The sequence below is a fragment of the Corvus brachyrhynchos genome, unplaced genomic scaffold (assembly GCF_000691975.1).
Source record: "Corvus brachyrhynchos isolate BGI_N302 unplaced genomic scaffold, ASM69197v1 scaffold434, whole genome shotgun sequence".
Taxonomy (NCBI): Eukaryota; Metazoa; Chordata; class Aves; order Passeriformes; family Corvidae; genus Corvus; species Corvus brachyrhynchos.
Window position 1 is genome coordinate 1,789,098 of NW_008238372.1, and position 21,464 is coordinate 1,810,561.

Below are 21,464 nucleotides of genomic sequence, written 5' to 3' on the forward strand. Positions count from 1 at the left end.
GGAAAGAAAGAAGCTGGGGGGTGGGTGTATGGTGGGAGGGATGTAGTGGCAGCACTCTGGGTGCTGACAGAAAGTGTTGGATCTCAGCTCCAAAATGTTTGAGGGCTACTGGAGAAGTGAATTCAACTTCAGGAACTTCCAACTTTCAGGAGGAATTTCTTCACAGGAAGGGTTGTCAAGAATTGGAAGGGGCTGCCCAGGGAGGTTTGGAGTCCCCATCCCTGGAGGTGTCCAAGGAAGGCCTGGACGTGGCACTCAGTGCTCTGGGCTGGGGACAAAGTGGGGTTTGACAAAAAGTTGGACTCAATCATCTTGGAGTCTTTTCCAACCTAAAAGATTCTGTGAACTTGACAAACTTGCCTGAGTTCTTGTAATAGTAGTTGCTTTTAGAAAACCATTTTCTTTTTAAAGAAGGAATGTTGTTTTCCCTCTTTCCTACCCAGATAAAAAAGAAACAGCAAGAAGTCTTGGGCTTTTTAGAGGCCAACAAGATTGACTTTCAGCAAATGGACATAGCAGGAGATGAGGACAATAGGAAATGGATGAGAGAGAATGTCCCGGGTGAAAAAAAGCCTCAGAATGGAATTCCCCTCCCGCCACAGATCTTCAACGAGGAGCGGTACTGTGGGGTAAGAAGCTGCTTGGAAATTTAAATATCTTCAGAGAGTGGTTTCTCACGGAAAGGGACTATTTTCCATTAGTAGGAAGTGTCAAACAATCTCCTTAAAACAATTTGAGATTCACTGTGAAAGAACAATTCTCAGGAAGCATTTTTTAAGCACAGAAAAGCAATGAAACAGAAGATTATTTCTTTTTGAGAGCAAAATATGCATAAAGGGAAAACTGGCTGGAGAAGCTTCTTGAAGTTTCAGTTAATTTTGATGGAGAGTGTTGATATTTTGTTTGTTTGGATTTATCTGGGCTTCAAGGATATCAAGTCAATATCTGAGGTACCAGAGGCTGTGAAAAGGAATCTTGCCTTTCCATTGTATTATACAAATAAATAGGAATGTTTGTTTACTGAAATAATTCTAGAATGGGGTTTGACTTACTGAAATTATATTGCTTATTCAATAAATATCCAACTCTTCATAACAGCAACTGTAGTGCTCATCAGATGCTTTTATATTTTCATATGTGCTTGTAACAGGTTCTTTCTCTTGAAACAGTTTGTTCAAAGCAGAGAAAGATAATAATGTGCCAGTATGAATATTAGGACTGTGAATCAAAAGAGATAATCTGAGAGCTTTTATTTTCTCATAGTCTGGGTGGAAATGCCCAGACTGGAAAGCGCTCAGATCTGATGGCTGAAATGAACCTGCAAGGTGCTCTGGAACACAGGGCACACAGTGAGCCCAGTTTGAAGTTACTGCACAAATCCAGTGTGAACTACTGCAAGGTTGTACTGGGGGAGCAGGGATTTACAAGCCATTGAGTTTTCAGAATTAACTTCAGTGCTCTCAGAGCAAAAGTGGATAATATGAACATCGGAGTGCAGCTGTTTCCTCATTTCCTCTTAGAATTCCTAAAAGAGAACTTGGTGGGTTGGAGTTCATGTGCATTTCAGCATCCAGTCTGCACCAATAAAAAGTATAATTTGAAAAATCTTACTCTGGGTTTTGTGGCGGCCAGCGCTGCAATAAATATTTCTGATGTTCCCTGGAGAAGTTATAGAAGGAATTAAAGAGTAATTGCCTTATAAAGTGTTGCAACTGGTCAGTCTTGACAGTAAATGATAAATACACAATTCTTACTCCATGTCTAAAGCTATTTCAGGAAGCTGAATAATCTACATCTTGAAATAAATTTAAGTGAACAAATAGCCCTTTGCAAAGACACCTCCATGGGGAAAGGAGTTGCAGCTACTAATTTAAAAACTCAATCAAATTTACAATTAGTCTAAAAGTCTCCAGCATTCTAATGTACCCAGCTCTCAAAGCTCAGAGCTAATGATCCCAGCGGGTGCATAACAAAGACTAATTTATAGCATCATTATTTCCAAATAAATAAGGTAATGAGATCCATGTCAGTACATGAGCCTTACCCTTCTCCCCAGGGGAAGGTGCCTTGAGGGAGCTGCACAGGGAGTGTGACGTGGGCTGAGAACATGGCCAGGGGCTGCCAGACTGCTGCAAAATCCTCCCAAATGGCACATTCTACAATGAAAACCTGGGGATTCGCATCCTGCTTCCCTGTGTAACCTGTTCAGGGCCAGCAGAGCCATTGCTCTGAAATCCAGAATTGTTTTAGGCTGGTTAACATTTATCTGATACATCTTCCCCTGTGTCCCACTTCCTTTGGCCTCAGCCATTTTATTAAAAATATCCCTGAGGATTGCAAAGGTCTGTGTGACTCCAGTCCAGTATCTTGAATTCATGAAAGTCCTTTTAAAATATGTTGCTCTCATGAGCCTTTAAGGCCCTCACTCTTGTGGCATCTAAAACCCTTTGAATTTGTGGCCTGGCTAAATGCAGGCAGTTCATACCCATTTCCTGCTAGGCCCCAATCAGCCTTTAGCTTCAACAGCCCCAGTCCAATATACTTTTTAATGGGAATCATATCCTCTATTAATCTTCATTTTGCTGTGCTAAATGAGTCAAGCTCTTCACACCTCTTTTTTTTTTTTTTTTTCTCTGTTGTAAGACATTTTCCTGCTAATTTTTATGTTCTTAATTCCCAGGTAGTAGCTTTTGGGTTTTTTTCTTTCTTAAAGATGAAATCTGTTACATTTCATTTTTCCCCATTCTTCTTTCTGGGATCACTCTTTTCTCTCATTTCCCTTCTTATCAGTGGTCTTATCAATTGTTCTTACCAATGTTTGGTTCTCATTCACACATGTGCATGTGTGTACACATTGCATCATGATTGCCTGGGAGATCTGGCCTTGGGAGATAAAAAGTCAAGATAAAACATTTCCTTCCTTAACCTGAGAAACAGAGATTTAGAAAGATACATGACAACCTTCAACTATTTTAAGGGCTGTGGCAAAAAGCAAATTATTGGTCTGAATTCAGTATAGACCCTGCTTTGAGCTGGAGGTTAGTCTAGGTGGTCTCCTGAGGTTTCTTCCTACCTGAATTATGTAGGATTTTGTAAAATACGTTCTGTTCCACGTCCACTGGAGGTGGGATGAGCTGTATGAGAAGAAATTGCAGCAGAGGAAGTTTAAGTCAGACATCAGAAAATATGCAGTTTTCAGGAGATTGCCCCATTATCTCATTAAAGGTCATTAGCAGTGGATCAGAGAAACACCTGTCAGGAATAATGAAGTGGTTCCTGCTTTGGAGGAATGGTCCTCTGAGACCTTGTCCGATGTCCTCTTCTGCAGTTCAGTGACATTTTGGGAGTGGTCATAAGGAAAGGGGGTACTGGGGACAGGTGAGGAGTCTCCTTTTTGTGCTAGAATAGAATGACATGATGAGCAAGCAAAGTCAGTCCTGCTGCTCATCTGCTTTTCTGCTGGCACATAAAAGTGTCTGCATCTTCTGGGTGACGATGAAGAGCTGCTCCACTCCTCAGCTTGTACTGTAAAGTGGGGGTTTCTTGTGGATGGATTTTTATGAAGATACACTGCCTGAAAGCAGTGTTTCCACGAGGTCAGAGAAGCTTAAAACTGTCTTATAAATAGCTCAGATCATATTTTTCCCTCAGATCTTTGGTATTGCCGCTTGAAGAAATAGATTAGAAATTGATTCATTTTGTATGCCTTGCTACAGTACCAATTTCAAGTATCCATTCGAATCTATCAGTGCTGGCAATTATGTCCTTATTTGATCTTTTTCTTAAGCTGCTTCTTTGCTCATGTCTAGACAGACTTCTGCATCTGTGTCACTTGCAAAATGTATTGAGCACTCTGTTGCTCTTGTCTTTGCTTTTGCTTAACAAAAACCCCTAGAAAACTAGGAAAGAAATGGAAAGTAAACATCTGTTTTTCTTTGTAAGCTGAAATCTCTGCTTTCTTCTGTAAACTGAAATCGGTAGACTAAAGTACCCACGTACATACTTTAAAAAACATCCCTGAATTATTAGGTAAGACTTATATTTGATGTTGGAATGTACATTTGCTGCCCAGAAACCAACTGTGTCCAGAGCTGCATCCAAAGCAGTGTGGGCAGAGGTGAGGGATTGGGATTATGTCCCTGTGCCCCTGTGCCCAGGTGAGAGCCCACCTGGAGAGCTGCCCCAGCCCTGGGACCAGCACAGGGAGGACGTGGAGCTGCTGGAGAGAGGCCAGAGGAGGCACCAGGATGAGCAGAGGGATGGAGCAGCTCTGCTGGGAGGAAAGGCTGCGAGAGCTGGGATTGTTGAGCCTGGAGAGGAGAAGCTTTGGGCTGAGCTCAGTGTGGTCTTGCAGGGCCTGAAGGAGCTGCAGGAAAGCTGGAGAGAGACAATTCCCAAGGCATGGAGGGCCAGGAGCCAGGGAATGGCTTCCCAGTGCCAGAGGGCAGGGCTGGATGGGAGATTGGGCAGGAATTGTTCCCTGGCAGACATGGTGTCTTGGAGCAGCCTGGCACAGTGGGAGGTGTCCCTGCCCATGGCAGGAGGTTGGACTGGATGAGCTTTATGCTTCCTTCCAACTCAGGCCATTTTATGATTCTATCAGTTCTGTAACTGCTAAAGTCAAATTTTATGGAAATGTAGGGACCTCTGGAGGTTTTTAGTCCAGCCTGCTGCTCAAAGCAGGGTAGCTTTAAAGTTAGTTTATATTGCCTGGGGCTTTGGCCATCTGAATTCCATAAGACTCCACGGATGGTGTTTCCATGCCCTCTCTGTGTGCTCTGACCTGGTGCTCTAGCCAAAATAGGGAGAAGAATTTTCTGTTGATATCCAGTTGACAAATGGCACCACTTAGACCATTTATGTCTTTTCATACAGATAGAATTACTGCTTACCTGAAATAAATTGTTCCTGCTCTTTTTTCTTACTGCCTGCCTTGGGAACAATTATCTTTAGTCATTCAGCAAATGAAGATGTGAACAAGTCACCATTAGTAAAGCATAGGTGCAAATACACAGTAGGAAAACTATTCCGTGATCACTGTAGACATTCCATTATCTCTTGTTTAAGACATGATAGCTTCCTCCTCAGTGTGAGGAAATAAGCGACCTTCCACTTACTGTGGGATGTCATTGCACACTCGCTGTTGCCAAGGAGCACCTGATATGATAGAAGATTATACCCACTTCTGATAAGGAGTTATGTGGTCATTCATGTATTTCACTTGTGTCCTCAGCTCTGGTTACCTACAAGGCTTTGTGTTTCTTGAGAATTTTCATACACTTGCCATATGCTGCTTTTCCTCAAAAAGACATATAAAATATCAATTCCACTCCACAGCCTTTCCTTGTTGTTGTCTTCTCTTTGTTCCCCTGCTCTTGCCATGTCGTGCCATGGTTTGCTCAGGCTGGTTTATGAGTATGTGGTGTTCAGGAGGGCACAAGTTTCCTGTGTTTGCATGGCCATGTCAAACTCCAGCCCTTCAAATTGCAGAAAATCCTCATTTTCTTGTTTGCTGCACTACTCCTAAATCCCTGAATCAGATGCAGACACTGCCTGTGTTAGACCAGAAGGAGAATCCCACAGCAATGGGAAAACAGCAGAGAGATGGTCTGAGAAATGGGTGGCCTGGAGCAGCAGCAAAATGTGCTCCAGGGCATCTCCTAGATGGGGCAGTTCCCACTGGGTGTGACGGTGTGAAAGCCAATCTGTCCCTCAGATAAATCAGTGAAATGGGTTGTCATTTGTCATGTCTGTAAAGCTCTTCCAAACTGCACTCTAATGTCATTGATTCTGCTCTTGTTGACATTAAGGTGACTTCTAAACCATCCACTCCAGCCTTTCCAATAATTTATACTCTGGAAATACTAAAACAGTTCAATAAAACAACTCAGGTCCTAACCCAGCTTTACAAACAAGTCTCAAAGATGACTCAGCACCTTATTATTTACAGGCTTCTATTCTGGGAGTTATTTGGGATTAGAGAAAGGATGATAACATGATCAAGGCAGTAGTGTAGGGCTCAGCAGGACATGTTCAGTCCCCTGTCCCAGAGCTGGGTGTGATTCTGGGCCAGTCGCTTCTGACTGGAGTTTCTGCTGAGATCTTAAACACTTTCTGATTTTTACCTGAGTAAGATGTGAGCCATGAACTTCCCAGTAACAAAAATGTGATAGCGAAACTTCCTTAATTGATAGGAGTGTTGTACAGGTGAAAACAGTAAAGAGCATGCAAGCTCTAGATGGCAGGATAGGAGGCGTCCCTGGTCTTCTCAGTTCCATTTCCACTGAACACAGGCATTTCATGTGATGGTTTATAATTTCATTTCACCAGTGCACCAGAGATTTTGGCTGGTACATGGATACCAGAGAGAGCAGCACAACCCTTTCCTAAGCTGGTCTGAAAATAACTTCATTTTCTAACCAGAGTGCGTTTCTTTAAAAGAAGGTTTCCTTCTTATCGTTTCACTTGTGCTATTGTGTTGACTGTTGCCTTTTATTTGCCACAAAGAAGTTCCAGAGTTTTGAGGGCCTATTTTGTGTCCTTACTCACAACAAGCTTTATCTTAATGTTTGAATGGGAATAGCTTTGCCTGGGAGTGTACAGCTGAGGCACGTTAAAATGAGACACTTAATTTTATCTGATTCTGACATGGATGGGATATAATTAAAGTGTAAGTCTCTGGAGAGATTTGCTCATATTCATTTTGCCACCCTGTGTGAAACTCCCTTTATCTGTGTTTTTTTCCTGGGGCTGAGATAATGCAGACAGTTGTACAAATGCATGGTCATTCTCATCAATGTAGGATTTACCTGGGCTGGTCTCTTCCTCCTGTGCTTTTTATTTGATTTTTGATACCAATTCTCTGGGTTTTTTTGTTTGTTCCTTTCTTAGGATTTTGAATCCTTTTTCTCTGCTAAGGAAGAAAATATTATTTATTCGTTCCTGGGCCTTGCTCCTCCTCCAGGCACAAAGGTATGGACTTCTATCCTTCCATTTACTTGATTTTAATAAAAGATGAACATAGGCAGTGACTCAGCATGTCACACAAGAAGCAGTGACAAGCAATACATTAGATGTTGAAGCAGCAAAGTGTTCTTAGAGGGAAAAAAAGTGGCTGGTTCAGTAAATACTAGAAAATACTTCTTTCCTCCCTTCTTTCACTGCAGGCTTGTTACCATGGCTCCAGCTGATGGGTTTGTTGATGTTGTTGACACAAAGCAGTGTTTTATTGTGTTCAGCTTTTAAACGATGCAGATTCCCTGACTTGGTTTCTGGGTTGTGTTGGTTACAAGAAGCCTTCTCTTGCCCCTGACTATATCAGAGGGTTTGTCCTGGCCCCTGACAGCAGGGCTGGGATCAGACACATCCCATCCTCCAGTGGCACCATGGAGCTCACTCCCTCTGCCTGGAGGAGAAAAAGGCTCACCCAGCCCTTCACCAAGTCCCTTTGGCAAGTCTGCCCGTGGTTCTCCGTAACATTTTGACAATGTTCTAATGTATTTCTGGCAAAAGAAAAACATTTTATTTTGGGGCTTTTTCCCCTGTTTTTACCTTGTGTTGTTTTTATAGAAAGCAATGTGTTTTTTCTTTACTAGAATCTTCTTCTAATTAGAAGTTTTATAACTGAGAGAATTACAGCTCTGCTATCCTGAGATCATATTAGATGGTAATAAAATGTTGCCATCTTTAACGTGGGTGAGCGAACAAAAGAAATTAATCAAGGGAATGATGAGCCAGAGTGACAGGAGAACTCTGCTGCCTTGTGGTGACCTGGCTGAGGATCTGCCTTGGAGCAGGAGATCTGCCTTTGGTCCAACTCTGCAGCAGCTTTGAGTGAAACATCATTGGAAATGTCTCTGTTTATCCTCTTCTGTAAAAGCAGAGAAAAGAAAAAAAAAGAGCCTTTGCTAAGTGCTTTGAGAGCCACAGCTGAAAATACACCCAGGGGAGAGCCCCAGTTGTTATAAATGTCTTTGACGCTGAGTCCCTCCATGATAAGGAGAGTGATTTAAACTTTCTGCTTTAGCTGTGCCATCTCCCACCCAGGGAAATAAAAATGACTTGCCTACCCCACAAGGGTCTTGTGAGAATTCATTTAATTAACATCTAGAAAGCCATGAAGGGCTTAAAGGACTGCAGGTATTGCATATTATAATAATTATAAAAGATATGTGGAGAATCAATGAGATAAAGAAAATTGCATTTTTCTACCTTCCCACTCCACAGATTATCTGCTCCTTCATGCAAGGTCCTGGTAGATGCCATATCTATGAAGCAAAGTAACAATTTTTAGAATTCATTTGTTCCCAGCTGTCAGCAGAGGCTATTACAGTTTCTACTTCGTGACAACCTTGGAAATGTTGAAAATAATATGTTTGGTGCATTCTGCTGGGCAGATTCGTTTGTCAGTGCCATTGGTAGCAGGGAAGTCTTGTTTACACTGATTAACTGCTGCCTTGGTGGTGGCTTCAGTCCGGAGAGTGCAAATAAGTGAGAGTGTTTGTAAAGTCCATGAAAAAGTGGGATTTTTATAGTCTCCCTTTCAGATCCTATTTCTGTTTGAGAGAGACATACACTTCTTGCAAAGGTGTCTCTCAGCATCTTCACTGCAGGAGAGGCTGCCTGTGCTTTGTCAAACAAAGAACTCTCCTGCTCTGCTTTTGCTTCTGCTTCCCCCTCATTCTCTGTCAGCTCGACCTTAGATAAGCACAATGAATGGCTTGTGACACTGATTTCCAGCAGGATAAGTCTGGAATTATAAGTCAGGTGTGGAAGAGATGCTGATGATGACACATATGATAAGGTTTCCTATTAATCCCTTCTTAAAAAATTGTGTGGGTTTTGGGGTTTTTTTCTGGAATGAAGCAGCAAACTCTAAAGCATGGAATTACCACAAGGCAGTGAGCATTTGCTTTCTAGGGATTTTTACCATGCTGAGACATGAAAAAGATTAATATGAAGCTGATACCTCCTTGGTACTCTTGTCTTAAAACATTCTGTTTATTTTTCCATCTATCTTTTGTCTCATATTGCAACAGGAGTAGAGAAGTTCTTTAATGGCCCTGATGCTGTTTCACAACACAGTCCAGCAGCATCCTGAGCAGGGCTGTCTTGAGCCTATTTCCTAGAGGAAACAGATGAACCTTTTGGGGCTCCCTCAACAAAATGTAACTTCCCAATGCTTGTAGTTAAATTCATTGCCAATTCATTGCCATTGCTGAGTGCAAAATGCACATTCAGTTCTGCAGATTCTCTGGTTTTGTTATTTCTATATATCAATATATTCTGTATATTAGAGCTGCCCCAGCCCTGGGGCCCAGCCCAGGGAGGACGTGGAGCTGCTGGAGAGAGGCCAGAGGAGGCACCAGGATGAGCAGAGGGATGGAGCAGCTCTGCTGGGAGGAAAGGCTGCGAGAGCTGGGATTGTTCAGCCTGGAGAGGAGAAGCTTTGGGCTGAGCTCAGTGTGGCCTTGCAGGGCCTGAAGGAGCTGCAGGAAAGCTGGAGAGAGACAATTCCCAAGGCATGGAGGGCCAGGACAAGGGGGAATGGTTTCAAATTGAAGAGAGGAAGTTTAGATTAGATATTAGGAAGGAATTTCTTCCTGTGACGGTAGTGATGCACTGTAAAAGGTTGCCCAGAGCAGCTGGGGCTGCCCCTGGATCCCTGGCAGTGTCCAAGGCCAGGTTGGACATTGGGGCTCTGAGCAGCCTGGGATAGTGGAAGGTGTCCCTGCCCATGGAACAAGATGATCAACCCAAATAATCCTGTGATTCCATGATTCTGTGATTTTATCACACCAAGTACATCTATTTCCTTAAATGGTGCAATGTGCCCATAAAATTCAGTGACTTTACAGGAAAGCAATCCATATTTGTGGTGCTTCAGCAAGGGTCTCTTAGCTCACGTCATCCTCTCTCCTGTTGCCTCCCCACCACAGTGGTTGTTGTGTTTTCTAAAGCATCATTTAACAGGGCTGAGAAGAAAGTTTTATGTGCCTGGGAGAAGCAGCAGACACAGTGCTTGTGTTAATAAATAATTTAATCTATTAATACCAAATACCTCCTCACCTGAAGGAATACCTGGTCTAGATTAATTCCAAACATGGTTCAGGGCAGGGTTTTAAGGGCAGCTGTACCTTATGCCTGACTCAAAGATCAATCAAATTCATGATAGATTTCTGAAAGATCCTGTTTAATCTTGGATTAGTGACCTGATTAGTGATGTCCCAGTGGGGTACATGTGTAGATCTGAGCTACAACCAGATCTGAGCTATAACCAGTGCAGTTTGTATGTTTGAGATTGGGTGTGTCAGTCTCAGCTGCCTCAAAAGTTGGGTACATTTTTTTTAAAGCTGGCACCACTTTTATGCTCAGTCTGATGCAGTGAACTCAGTGATTTACGTGAGTTGAGGGTCTGTTTTCAAATACTGTGCATACTTGAAGCCTTAATCCCACTATTCTTGATCTTAATATCCAGAATCTTGATATCCCTGAATCTGTAGATACTTGAGCTTAAGTTAGTGGAGGAAGGCTTCTCCTAAATCTGCTTTGAATTACAAATTTGTGCTGTGTGCTTTTTATTTAAAGAGAAAATGACCTGTCAGCCAATCTTTAGAAATGGTACTTCATTTTGAATTAGTTGAAAATTAAATTCTGTGTTTCTATGGAGAGCCAGTGTAGCAATGATATTCTGAATGTCAGAGTTCTCCATATAATTAACAGGAGCTCTGTGTGTGTGTGTGTTCTGGCTGATAACACGCTGCTTCTAGAGTTTAGTTCTTTCAGCTACCCCTCTTTTTTGTGCCTTATTATCTAAATATATGGTTGATCTGAGATGGATTCATACAATATGGTCATTTCAGTTAGGATGCTCTCTGTGGTCCTTGTGCATTTTATGTGCCAGCCAAAAATAGTGAGTGCATGGATTTTAATGAAGTGTTAATATTTGTGCTGAAAATAAATATTTAACCAATTTCAAGGCCAGGTTGGACTCAGGTTTGAGCAACCAGGTCTAGTGGAAGGTGTCCCTGCCCATGGCAGGGAGGTTGGAACGAGATGATCTTTAATGCTTCTTCCCCAACCCAAACCATTCCATTTTTCTATGAATTTAGTTTTCATTAACACTCTCCTTTTCATTTGAGGAACTTCTTCTGTAAGAAGTTACCATTTCCTTAAGAAAACAATGTATTAACACTATGTTGCACAAGGGAATTTCAATGTATGTTTGTGTTATTACATATTTTAATCTTCAAAGATTTTGTTAGCTTTTGGGGGAAAAGTAAACAGTAAACCAAGCCAAACAAATGTCTCTGTATATCTGTTTTTAATAACAATGCCACCAACATCAGAGTGCACTGAGCCCACAGCTTTATGTGTACTTGAAATGAAATGATACTGCCAGAAAAAGAAATTGTCTTTTCTCCCTCCTCCTTCCTCTGGCTCCTTCTGCTCACTCCCAGCTGCTCATTCCTCTCCCCGAGCATCCCCCACGTGCTGGCAGGAACATTTGTGCAGCTGTGGAACAGAGTGTGAAGCTGGTGTGAGGTAGAAATGTTTTGCTTTTTAAAGCTTTAATCTTGATCAGCTCCAGTTCCAGAGGAAGGAGAATCTTTGGGACCTTTGTGCCCACTCTCTTTTCACTGCAGGTTACTTAGATGTAAAACTGACTTTCCATGATTCAGGAGAAAATTGCCAAAAGAGCACCAAGTCTTACAGGCAGTCGAGTTTCAGGAAAAACATCAAACTGCTGATATCTTCTTCCTAATGTTCCTAAGCTCCCTTACATCATTTTTGTCCCTATCCAGCAGAGCTTGTCATCAGGAGGACATCTCTTATGTCCTGCAGCACATCTTGGGACAAAGATCCCTAAGCCAGCGCTCAGCCAGTCAGCTCTGGGGATAAAAGTCAGCCAGACACACCCTGTTCTGAAGGATAAGTGCACTGGCTGAGGAAATATCTATGATGGAGATACTGGAGGAGAACTTGTGAAGCTTAAAGGAAAGGGGAACTTGACTGAGGGTTCTGTTTAACTGTAGAGACAAATGAAATTACGGAAAAGCAGCAAACCCCAAACCAACCAGGTGGCTGAGTTGTAAGGGTTTGGTCACAGGGATGGGGAAGGAGTTTGTGTCCTCTCGGGGATGTGCTGCTCTTCCCAAAGCGCGTGGGACTCAGGATGGCACAGGACAGAACCTCCCCTGAGTCCAATTCTCTATTTCCAGAGGAAACTACCCCAGATAACACCTCTCAGAAGGGGTCAGATTTCCTTTTAATAATTAGGTCCTTTACCTCAGCTTCTCTACTACCAGTCTCTTCTGAAATCTCCCACTGATGATGATTAGAATTTTTCTTCACAGCCAATTTGTACTCGTTCTGCATCTACCTCAGCGCTCTTCCTTACCCTATCCCCGTCTGATGTTTACTCTGTTCTATTTTGGGAGTGCCATCATATCCCCTCACAGCATCACTTTCAGTAGATTAAAGCAATGAAGCTTTTTTTGTCACCCTTTCATAAGACAGCTCTCCACTCCCTCAGATGTTCCTTCCCCTCTGCACCTGTTCCAGTCTGAGTTTCTCTTTCTTGAGCCTGAGTGACTAGGATGGTACAGAGCAATCCAGAGGAGGTTTTGCCTCACCTCATGCATCTGAGGATCACATTTTTACCTCTTTCATTGTCACATCATATTCATGGCTCAGTTATCCTGTGCTTATTTAAATACATCCATCTTTTTCTTCCTTGGTGATCATTAACTAACAAGTTCCCAAAGTGCAATAGAAAAATCACTTCCTAATCTCTGACCCAGAATTGCTTGGCCCAAATACGGTGACTTTGCACTTCATGCTCTTGCAATTCATCCTATTTCTGCTGTTCCACTCGAGGCCTCCTTTTATCTGACACAGTGTGGGAGCCACTGTGACCTTTCACAGCCACCTGGCTGAAAGGACACCAGGATATTTTTCAAATAAAGAACCTCCCAGCTGGTGCTTGGTCATGGTGCTGGAACAAATAGACTTGATTGAATGATGCAGGAAGAGTTTCCTGATGTTTTTACGCAAGAAAGTTAAGAGACTAAATGTGAAATCCTTTATTACTTCTGTTTTCCTGTAGCTTCTGGATGATGTTTAATTGGAATTCATGCTGGTGGAAAAAGCTTTTTTCTCTTGAAGCTTAAATGTGCCATCAGGGTGAACGCTGGTTTCTATTAAACTTTCCAGAGAAAGGTTAGAGAATCTGCTATGCTGAGAAGTGCTTGAATTCATGTTTTCCCCACACAAAGCCCACCAGGTCAACATGCCAGCAGGTGTTCTTTTCACAGGAGAAATACACCCTAAAAGGGGGTATTTTCATTTGAATTAGAAAAACACTTTCCCAAAACAAGAAAGTCAAGAATTTTATAGAAATGAATTGTTGGTTGTGTGCCCTGAAGCTTACAATGACTTCCCCTTTGCTACCAGGAGACTGAAAAGTCTGATGCCATGGAAGATAAGTCTGAATCCAAGGATGAAAAGTCTGATGCCACGAATGAAACTGAGGCACACGCAGAAGACAAGGCAGATGAAGGGGCTCCAGAAGAGGCTCAGTCTGACCAGACACCACCAGAAGGTCAACAGGTAATTTTTCCTTTCTCTTTGTGATCTGAGGGTTTTACCTGTGCTAAGCACATGAAACATAAACCCACAGGCCCTCCTAGTGTGCCCTTCTGACTGATTGCAGAGCAGTCCTGCTTGTCTTTTGGGTGTATTTTCTTTGATATCAGGATGATATGAAACCTAGATAAAAGTGAGCTTTGTTCTGGATCTTGAGTAACAGCAGCTGCCTCTTGCCACTTGTTACCACAAGCTTTTTATTTTATCTTGATGGTCATTGGGAACCAGAGTCTAGTTATGGAGGATAATTTAGGACTAGACATCTGAGTCCTGCCTGTGTGAAAAAAAAAAATTGCCACTCTCAATGGCCAGCATGTGCAGTGCTCGTAAATCTGGGTGATAAATGTTTGGTGCAGGTCTGACAGTGCCTTCTCCAGGCCTTGCAGAATCCCCTGGGCAGTGCAGAAACGGAGGCCAGGGTTTTCCTTTCTGTCTGCTCCTGGTCTGGTAATGATCTCAAACTGCAGCTCAGTTTGGATTTAAGGATGGATTTATTTGAATGCTGCAGCATTGGGTGACACTTCCAGGGAATCAGGCCTGCTGCTGCATCAAGCACTCACTCTTGTCATGTTCTTCTGTGGTTTGGAGATCAGATGGTCCCAGGGGGATATCTGTCATAAATGCATCATCTCTTTCATTAAAGATCAGAACAAATGGAGTTTGGTTGGTTTTTTTTTTAATCTAGCTGCAATATTTCTCCAGAGGAAACACCTCTCTGTAGACCTTTCCCCATTGTCCTTTTTAATAATGAGTGATCCAATCACTGTTAGGCTGGAAAAGCCTCTTTGACACACCTTCATGCAAGTCTCAGCCACTGGGAAGTCCCACTCATAACTTCAAAACAGTGATGAGGAGAGACTGTCCTCAGTGGGAACTAAATTCCTCCTTAAGGAAAATTATATCCAAGCACTTTTCATGTTGCTATGAATTTCAGCTGGCAGGTGAGTGCCATCAAATTCCTTTTTTCTCTGGCTCTTGAGAGGAGCCAAAACTGCAGTGCATCCCCTGGCTGGCCTGGGTGCCTGGCTGGCATTCTGCTTTAATGTTTTTCAAATGAGAACAGAATGCTGGAACACATCTGCAAATGTGTCAAGCAGCTGTGTAGGAGAGGTTTTGCAGTGATATCATGCAGTACCACTCCTATGCAACCAGCACCTTGCTCCGTTTCTCACAGAAAGGATTGGAGCTAAAAGGGGAAAATAGATTTCTTTTCAGTTTTTCAGGGAGGGGAGAGGCAGAGGAGAGAGTACAGAAAACATTTATTGCCCTGTTTGACACCCACTTCCCGTGTCAGCCAGGGCAAATCGCTTCAGTGCCGTGGCATCTGCCTGCCTTGCTATAGTTCATCCCAATTATCACTTCAGTTGGGATGGCATGAATCATTCTGTAGGAACTCTGCTCTTCTCACTCACTACAGACAGCACACAGAGGACAGGGTTAGATGAGAAGAGCAACTCTGAGGCAGCTACAGTGAGGTGAATTCCACCTTTTGCCCCTGTATCTCATTTTAGGCTTATAAAAGAAAGTTAAAATACCATTTCCTTATCTGGGCAGGGTTTTTTGAAAGTAAATAAGCTCAAAGACTGCCAGATTGCCATCAGAGTATCTCTACTGGATGTTAAGTCCTGAAGGATACAGGTATTTTCAACACAAAAAATTGAAAGATGGCAGTTTTATGTTCTGTGGCTGAATTAATATGCCAGGGGGAATTTAGTATTGGAATTTTGGCCTTGTTTAGCACTGCTTTAAACCATCTCAAAAATGACTCCCATTTGCGGGGTGTAACCAAGCCAGCTTTTCTCCAGTGACTTTGCAGGAGAAATACCAGCACTGTGGAAAAATTCTGGAAGAGTCTTGGCAAGGTAAAATTACCTCAGCCTTTGCCAGTAAGCAAAGATAAGATAGAGACAGATACCAGAACAAACTGGGACTGTCTCAGCCGTGGGGCTGCAGGGAGGGTCCAGGCTTCGGGAGGCTCCTCCAGTGCTCGGTAGCAGGGGATGGTCAATGTGGAGGCTGCAGCTCTCTCCAGCTTCTGCTGCCCTTCCTGGGAGATACAGAAATCCAGAAGCTCCAGCTTTTTGTCTCAGGCTGATATGACCATGAGGAAACCATGGATGTAGTGCTTCTCCTTCTTGCTTTGTCTGTCCCTTTGGTTTTGAGTTTCTTGAGGAAAAGGCTAAGCTCCAGCACGACATGGACCTGCTGGTCACTCGATGTGCTGGTAGTAAGTTTTCTGTAGTTTTACTGTCTGATTTGGACTTCAGATTTAAGCTTGGAGGTTAGAATATCTTTTAACTGGTGTCCCAGTTAAACCTGTTTTCAGTACAGATTAGGCTCCCTTCAGAGCAAAGCTATTTTAGAAACATGTTCAAAAATCATATTATAATGCAGGTCTGTATCCTGTCTCAGCAATTCCCCAGGCCATATTTAAACCCAGGCACTGCAACTCACTCCCTTAACTCATTCCCTGAAAACTCATATCAACCCCTCTGCCTTCTGCTTGGCACTGTGACATTTGCCTCTTCTCTCTGGGATTACGTGTAGGATCAGCTCTTTCCCCCAACAGGCAGCTTAGGATCTAACATTAAGTTCTATTCACTTTGTACATTAATTTTTTTTTTTCTTTTTTATCTCTCTCATCACTTCTGCTCAATCTACAGTCTAAAACCAGCTTGTATTATTTTTTATTCCCTGTTGAGCCAAGGCATCTGTTGCAGCCTACAACAGTTAACAGAATCACAAGCCAGATTCTGAGTGATGATATATAGCGTAGATAAAACTCTCTGTAATTCTGATTTAACTTTCGTTTTGCAGACCAGCTAATTACCAAAAAATTCCACAGAAACTCCACCTGAACAAGCAAACAAAACCCAGCTCCAAATCTTTGCTTGCCAATGAAGCAGATTTGATTGGAAGTAACTGAGGAAAAGGGAGCTTGATTTAATGATTTTTGTAGCCCTTTTCCAACATAAAAGTTAAGCTTGAATGTGCATTGTGAGTTAATTTGGAGGTTATTATCTCCAAGTGAATCCAGTGAATTCCACATAATTTTCCTAAATTCAGTGTTTAACTTCTGATGTGTTTTCCCTGTCTGCCTCCTGATATTCTTTCTTTAATTTATGTTTTCAACATGGTCTTTTGTATCTCTTCTGTAGGAAGGCAAGGAAGAGCATGCAGCAACAGGGGTACAGTATACCTGGATATTTTATTATCATCTTTTGCTTGTGTGTATTTAATTCCTTTTCAGTCCCTTTGCTTCACTCAAAAGCCAGTAGATTCTTATTCATGAAAGTAAATACACAACAGTCGTATTCTACAATATAATTCTATAATTATCTCTACTGTCATAACAGTAGAGATAATGATGGGTCATATTGTGGTGTTATTGGCTGGAACAAAGATGGGCCTTTAATCATTAAAATCTGTAAATGGAAGACAAATTGTCTGTCACAGATTCTTCAGTAAAATTTGCCAAGGACTCCCAAGACAAGTCTATCTTTGATAATCACTCACTGACACCATGCTGTGATTGCATTTTGAGTGTGAAAGATTCATGCTGACAATTTAGGCAGTTCTGCCCATAAAGGAGGTATTTTCCTCGCCAGAATTTGTACAACCCAGGTGCAAATCCTCAGACACTTTTCTGCTTTGCCCAGACCCTCAGGATCATCCAGCCCCACCCCAGCAGCACCAGCATCACCCCAAACCCTGTCCCCAAGGGCCACATCCAGACTCCTCCTGAGCACTCCCAGAGACAGTGACTCCAGCACTCCCTGGGCAGCTCATCCCAAGGCTTCACCACTCTGGCAGGGAAATTTTTTTTCTAGTCTCCAATCTGAAGCTCTTCTGGTGCAATTTAAGGCCATTTCCTCTTGTCCTTTCACTTGGCAGCAGAGCCCGAACCCCCCTCACTGCCCCTCCTGGCAGGGAGCTGTGGGGAGCAGTGAGGTCCCCCCTGAGCCTCCTCTGCTCCAGGCTGAGCCCCTTTCCCAGCTCCCTCAGCTGCTCCTCCCAGGATGTGTTTACCAGACCCTAAAGCTCCTGGACCCATGAGCAAAGTATGGGAGCTCCTGGGGTTTCTGGTGAGGGCCATCAAGGCTGGTTAGTTGTACCCTGGCACCACCAAGTGATGTTTCAAGCCAGAAAAAATTCCCTCTTTTTTTTTCTGTGAAAGTTAATTGACTTGAATTTTGAATGGCAGTTGGTAATACCTGAAAGATGTGTCTCTCCTGGCCCTGTATCAGAGTTCTCATGAGATAAAGAAAGGCACCTTTCCTGGGGGAAAATGCCCACAGATGCAATATTCCTTTGGCATAAGAACTTCTAACCCACAGATGTTTGTATTACATTCCTGGTTTTGCAGGAGTGATTCTTTAGTGCAGTGTTTTTCCCTGAAAAACGATTGAAACCAGGAATCTGATTCCAACAGCTCCATCCCCAAGGAGATATTTAACCAGGATTTTACTTCAGCAACTCAGGTGTGACTCCTGCACAGACAGGAGGTGTCCAAGAGACAAAACAAAGGTTTCTGCTGCTTGTACACGAGCTGCAGTCCTGACTGAGAGTTCATTATGGATTCTTTGATTGGTTGTTTGATTATGCCAGCAAGAAATTCACATCACTTTTGCAGTCTAAGCAATCTGTGAAGGGATGGCAGATTGAGATAAAGCTGATTTATACACATGGGAGTGGCTTTGGACAAGAGATCTGGAAGAGGAGGAGAGGAGCCCACAAAGCAATTTCCAGTTGTTTTTCAGAGTAGAGCTTCATTTACTCTAGAAAGACAATAAGCAGAGATTGTTGTCTGTGTTACACAAATTCAAGCTTTCAGATAACTGTTGATTGAAGCAAAGCGCTGTTTTCCTTCAATTGTGTCATTTCTCCTGCAGAAAAAAGTGAAAGAAGAACTTTTGAAATAGAAACAAGGCTCTATTATCTGATTCCAGATGATTTTTAGATCATTCAGGAGTCTAGTTCCTGTGCCATGAATCTTTACTTGTTTGCTGCTCCAAGAAATAGAATTAAATTATATATAGTTGTATAATTATAGATACTGTATATATAGAGTATATATTGTATAATTATAATTGTATAATTAAAAATACTAAACTTTTTGTCATATTTACACTTATTTCATATTCTCATTTTGATCTTAAGCATCTATTTGCATCTTAGCCACTTGCTCTAACCTCCTTAAGAAAAGGGTTCTTATATTCCATCACTTGCCTATTAACTCCACAAACTAAAGCTCTGGCATGTTGAGATTAAAAAATACACATTAATTCTATTTTTGAATCTCAAAGAATATTGCATTTACTAGAAACAGAACAGTTGTAAAAGCAGAGCTCTGCATTTCAAGACTGTTTTTTCTTTCAATTCCTGTATGGTAACTACAACTATTTTCCATTTAAAAAAAAATAAAAAGGAAGAAGAAGAAAAGCAGGGAGAGGGAGAAGAAAAGGAAGAGGTGGAGGAAAAGGAAGAGTCTTAGTATGGTTCCCTATGACACAATATTTCTTGAACAGGTTTTCAGGTAACTGTTGAGATATCAAGCACTGTTTCTAAATACCCTTAAAGTAACATAAACTTGCAATTTTTGTAATTATTGTTGTGGAGGGGCAAAGTGTCCATGCACAAAGTGCCCAGCTGATGACTCAAAAGTAGATTTAACTGTTGCTACTTTTCTTTCACATGGATTAAGAATTCTTCCCTCTGCTTTCTTACTCAGCTGCTGATTTCACTGTGGCTTTTAGGAGCTCCATGTCTCACATGAATCCCTCTCTCAAATTTAGTTGAAAACTTAAAGTACTGGTAAGGGAGAGGAGCCTGACAAGAAATATGACTCAGTATAAAATTACTGACAATAGGCCACATTTAAAACCTCAAAATAGGAAGCATCTGGAAGGCAGAATATGTCCTGTATAGGTGTGTGAGCATCCAGCACTGTTCAAGTTCTGTCAGCATGTGCTTTCTCATTTTAATGTTCAGGTTTTCTCCTTCTTCTGTCCCTTCTCCCCTGCACTGAAATACAGATCAGAAAATCATGGACTAGGGAGAAACTGTAACCTACAAGAGAGTTGGAATTTCCAGCAGATTTCCCTTGGGGTGATGGGACTTCGTCCTGATCACAGACACAAAGTGCAAAATGCTCTTTCTAGGACTAGCAGGATCCATAGAATCATGGAATGATTTGGGTTGGAAAGGACCTTGAAAATGATCCTGTTCCAATCCCCTGCCATGGCAGGGACACCTGCCACTACCCCAGGTTGCTCCAAGCCCTGTCCAACCTGTCCTGGGCTGGATTTCCAGCTGACCCTGAGATAGTTGCCAAAGGTTTCACCAAGCAGATGCTGGTGGGATTTTCCATCACCTCAGCAGGGCGGGAAATCCATCACTCCTTTCTTGCCACCTCTCCCAAATCCGGGTTCCTCTTTTGCATGGGAATTAATTCATCACAACATTGTCCAGAGTTCAGACCTGTAACACCAGAGAAGTGCTGAGTTCTAATCTAATTTTCTTTGTTCTTGTCCAGGAAGCACAAGCTGGAGCCGCCCCACCAAAGAAAAGAAAATCCCTTTCCCAAGCAAAGCACCACTACCTTTTGTGCCTGTAGAATAATGAACACATAAACATGAACAGAACACAGACAGCACTCTGTCCCACCTGTAGCCTTTATATATATATTTGGTATTCCAGTTGCTTGTTAAAATGGGTCTTATGTCTGACAGATGATATTTCAGTCAATTGTTCTGTGTTGGGATAGTTTTGTCCATGTCACATTTAGCTTGTGAGCTCCCAGGGCAGGAACCATGTCTCCCTCCACGTCTAAACACTGCCGGGCACGTTGCTGCCACTCAGCAGCCGACTGCACTCACACCAGTGACGTCTTCAGAGGAAAAGAAATCCACCACTGAAAACTGCAAAGAGGCTTCCTGTAAAGAAGCCATGTGAGTCATTTCTCCCTCAGCTGGCATTTGAAAATGATTGAGATTCCCATCGTGCAGCAGTTTAAATAAATGTGTTTTCTGTTGTATCTGCTCTTTGTCTGCAAAAGCATTAATTTAACTCTGCATGCAGATGTTTTCTCCATCATTACGGCTGTGGGCTGTACGAAGTCATGGAATCACAGAATCATGGAATGGTGTGGGTTGGAAGGGACCATAAAGATCATCCAGTTTGCACTATCCTAGGCTGCTCCAAGCCCCAATGTCCAGCCTGGCCTTGGGCACTGCCAGGGATCCAGGGGCAGCCCCAGCTGCTCTGGGCACCCTGTGCCAGGGCCTGCCCACCCTGCCAGGGAACAATTCCTGCCCAATCTCCCATCCAGCCCTGCCCTCTGGCACTGGGAAGCCATTCCCTGGCTCCTGGCCCTCCATGCCTTGGGAATTGTCTCTCTCCAGCTTTCCTGCAGCTCCTTCAGGCCCTGCAAGGCCACACTGAGCTCAGCCCAAAGCTTCTCCTCTCCAGGCTGAACAATCCCAGCTCTCGCAGCCTTTCCTCCCAGCAGAGCTGCTCCATCCCTCTGCTCATCCTGGTGCCTCCTCTGGCCTCTCTCCAGCAGCTCCACGTCCTTCCAAAATCATCAGCTCAAGGTGCAGCAGTGGCCAAGACCCAGGGAAATGCACTGTCAGTAGGATGGCAGGGCTTTGCTGCCATATAAACCTGGCTGTGTTGACATCTTGAACAGGTTGTGCAGTCTGGTCTCAGGGAAAACCTGAGGATCTAAGAAATTCAAAGAAAAGAGCAGCTGGAGAGGATGAAACAGCTGCTCCATGAGGAGACAGAAGACTCTTCAATTTGGAGAGGAAGCCAAG

General features: G+C 42.9%; 1 protein-coding gene across 2 annotated transcripts in view; it reads left to right on the forward strand.

The window, feature by feature from the left end:
* Positions 1–20,688, forward strand: part of SH3BGR (SH3 domain binding glutamate rich protein) — a 25,904-nt gene extending 5,216 nt beyond the window's left edge. Inside the window, exons 2-7 of one of the 2 annotated variants that reach the window (XM_008635310.2) lie at positions 444–629; positions 6,892–6,972; positions 13,456–13,611; positions 16,806–16,835; positions 19,076–19,183; positions 20,183–20,688. In XM_008635310.2, coding sequence (XP_008633532.1) covers positions 444–629; positions 6,892–6,972; positions 13,456–13,611; positions 16,806–16,835; positions 19,076–19,141 — 519 coding nt within the window. In that variant the 3' untranslated portion in view covers positions 19,142–19,183; positions 20,183–20,688. The remainder of the gene's footprint in view (positions 1–443; positions 630–6,891; positions 6,973–13,455; positions 13,612–16,805; positions 16,836–19,075; positions 19,184–20,182) is intronic. The other variant, XM_017736351.1, reaches the window with a different exon arrangement.
* The last annotated feature ends 776 nt before the right edge of the window (positions 20,689–21,464 follow it).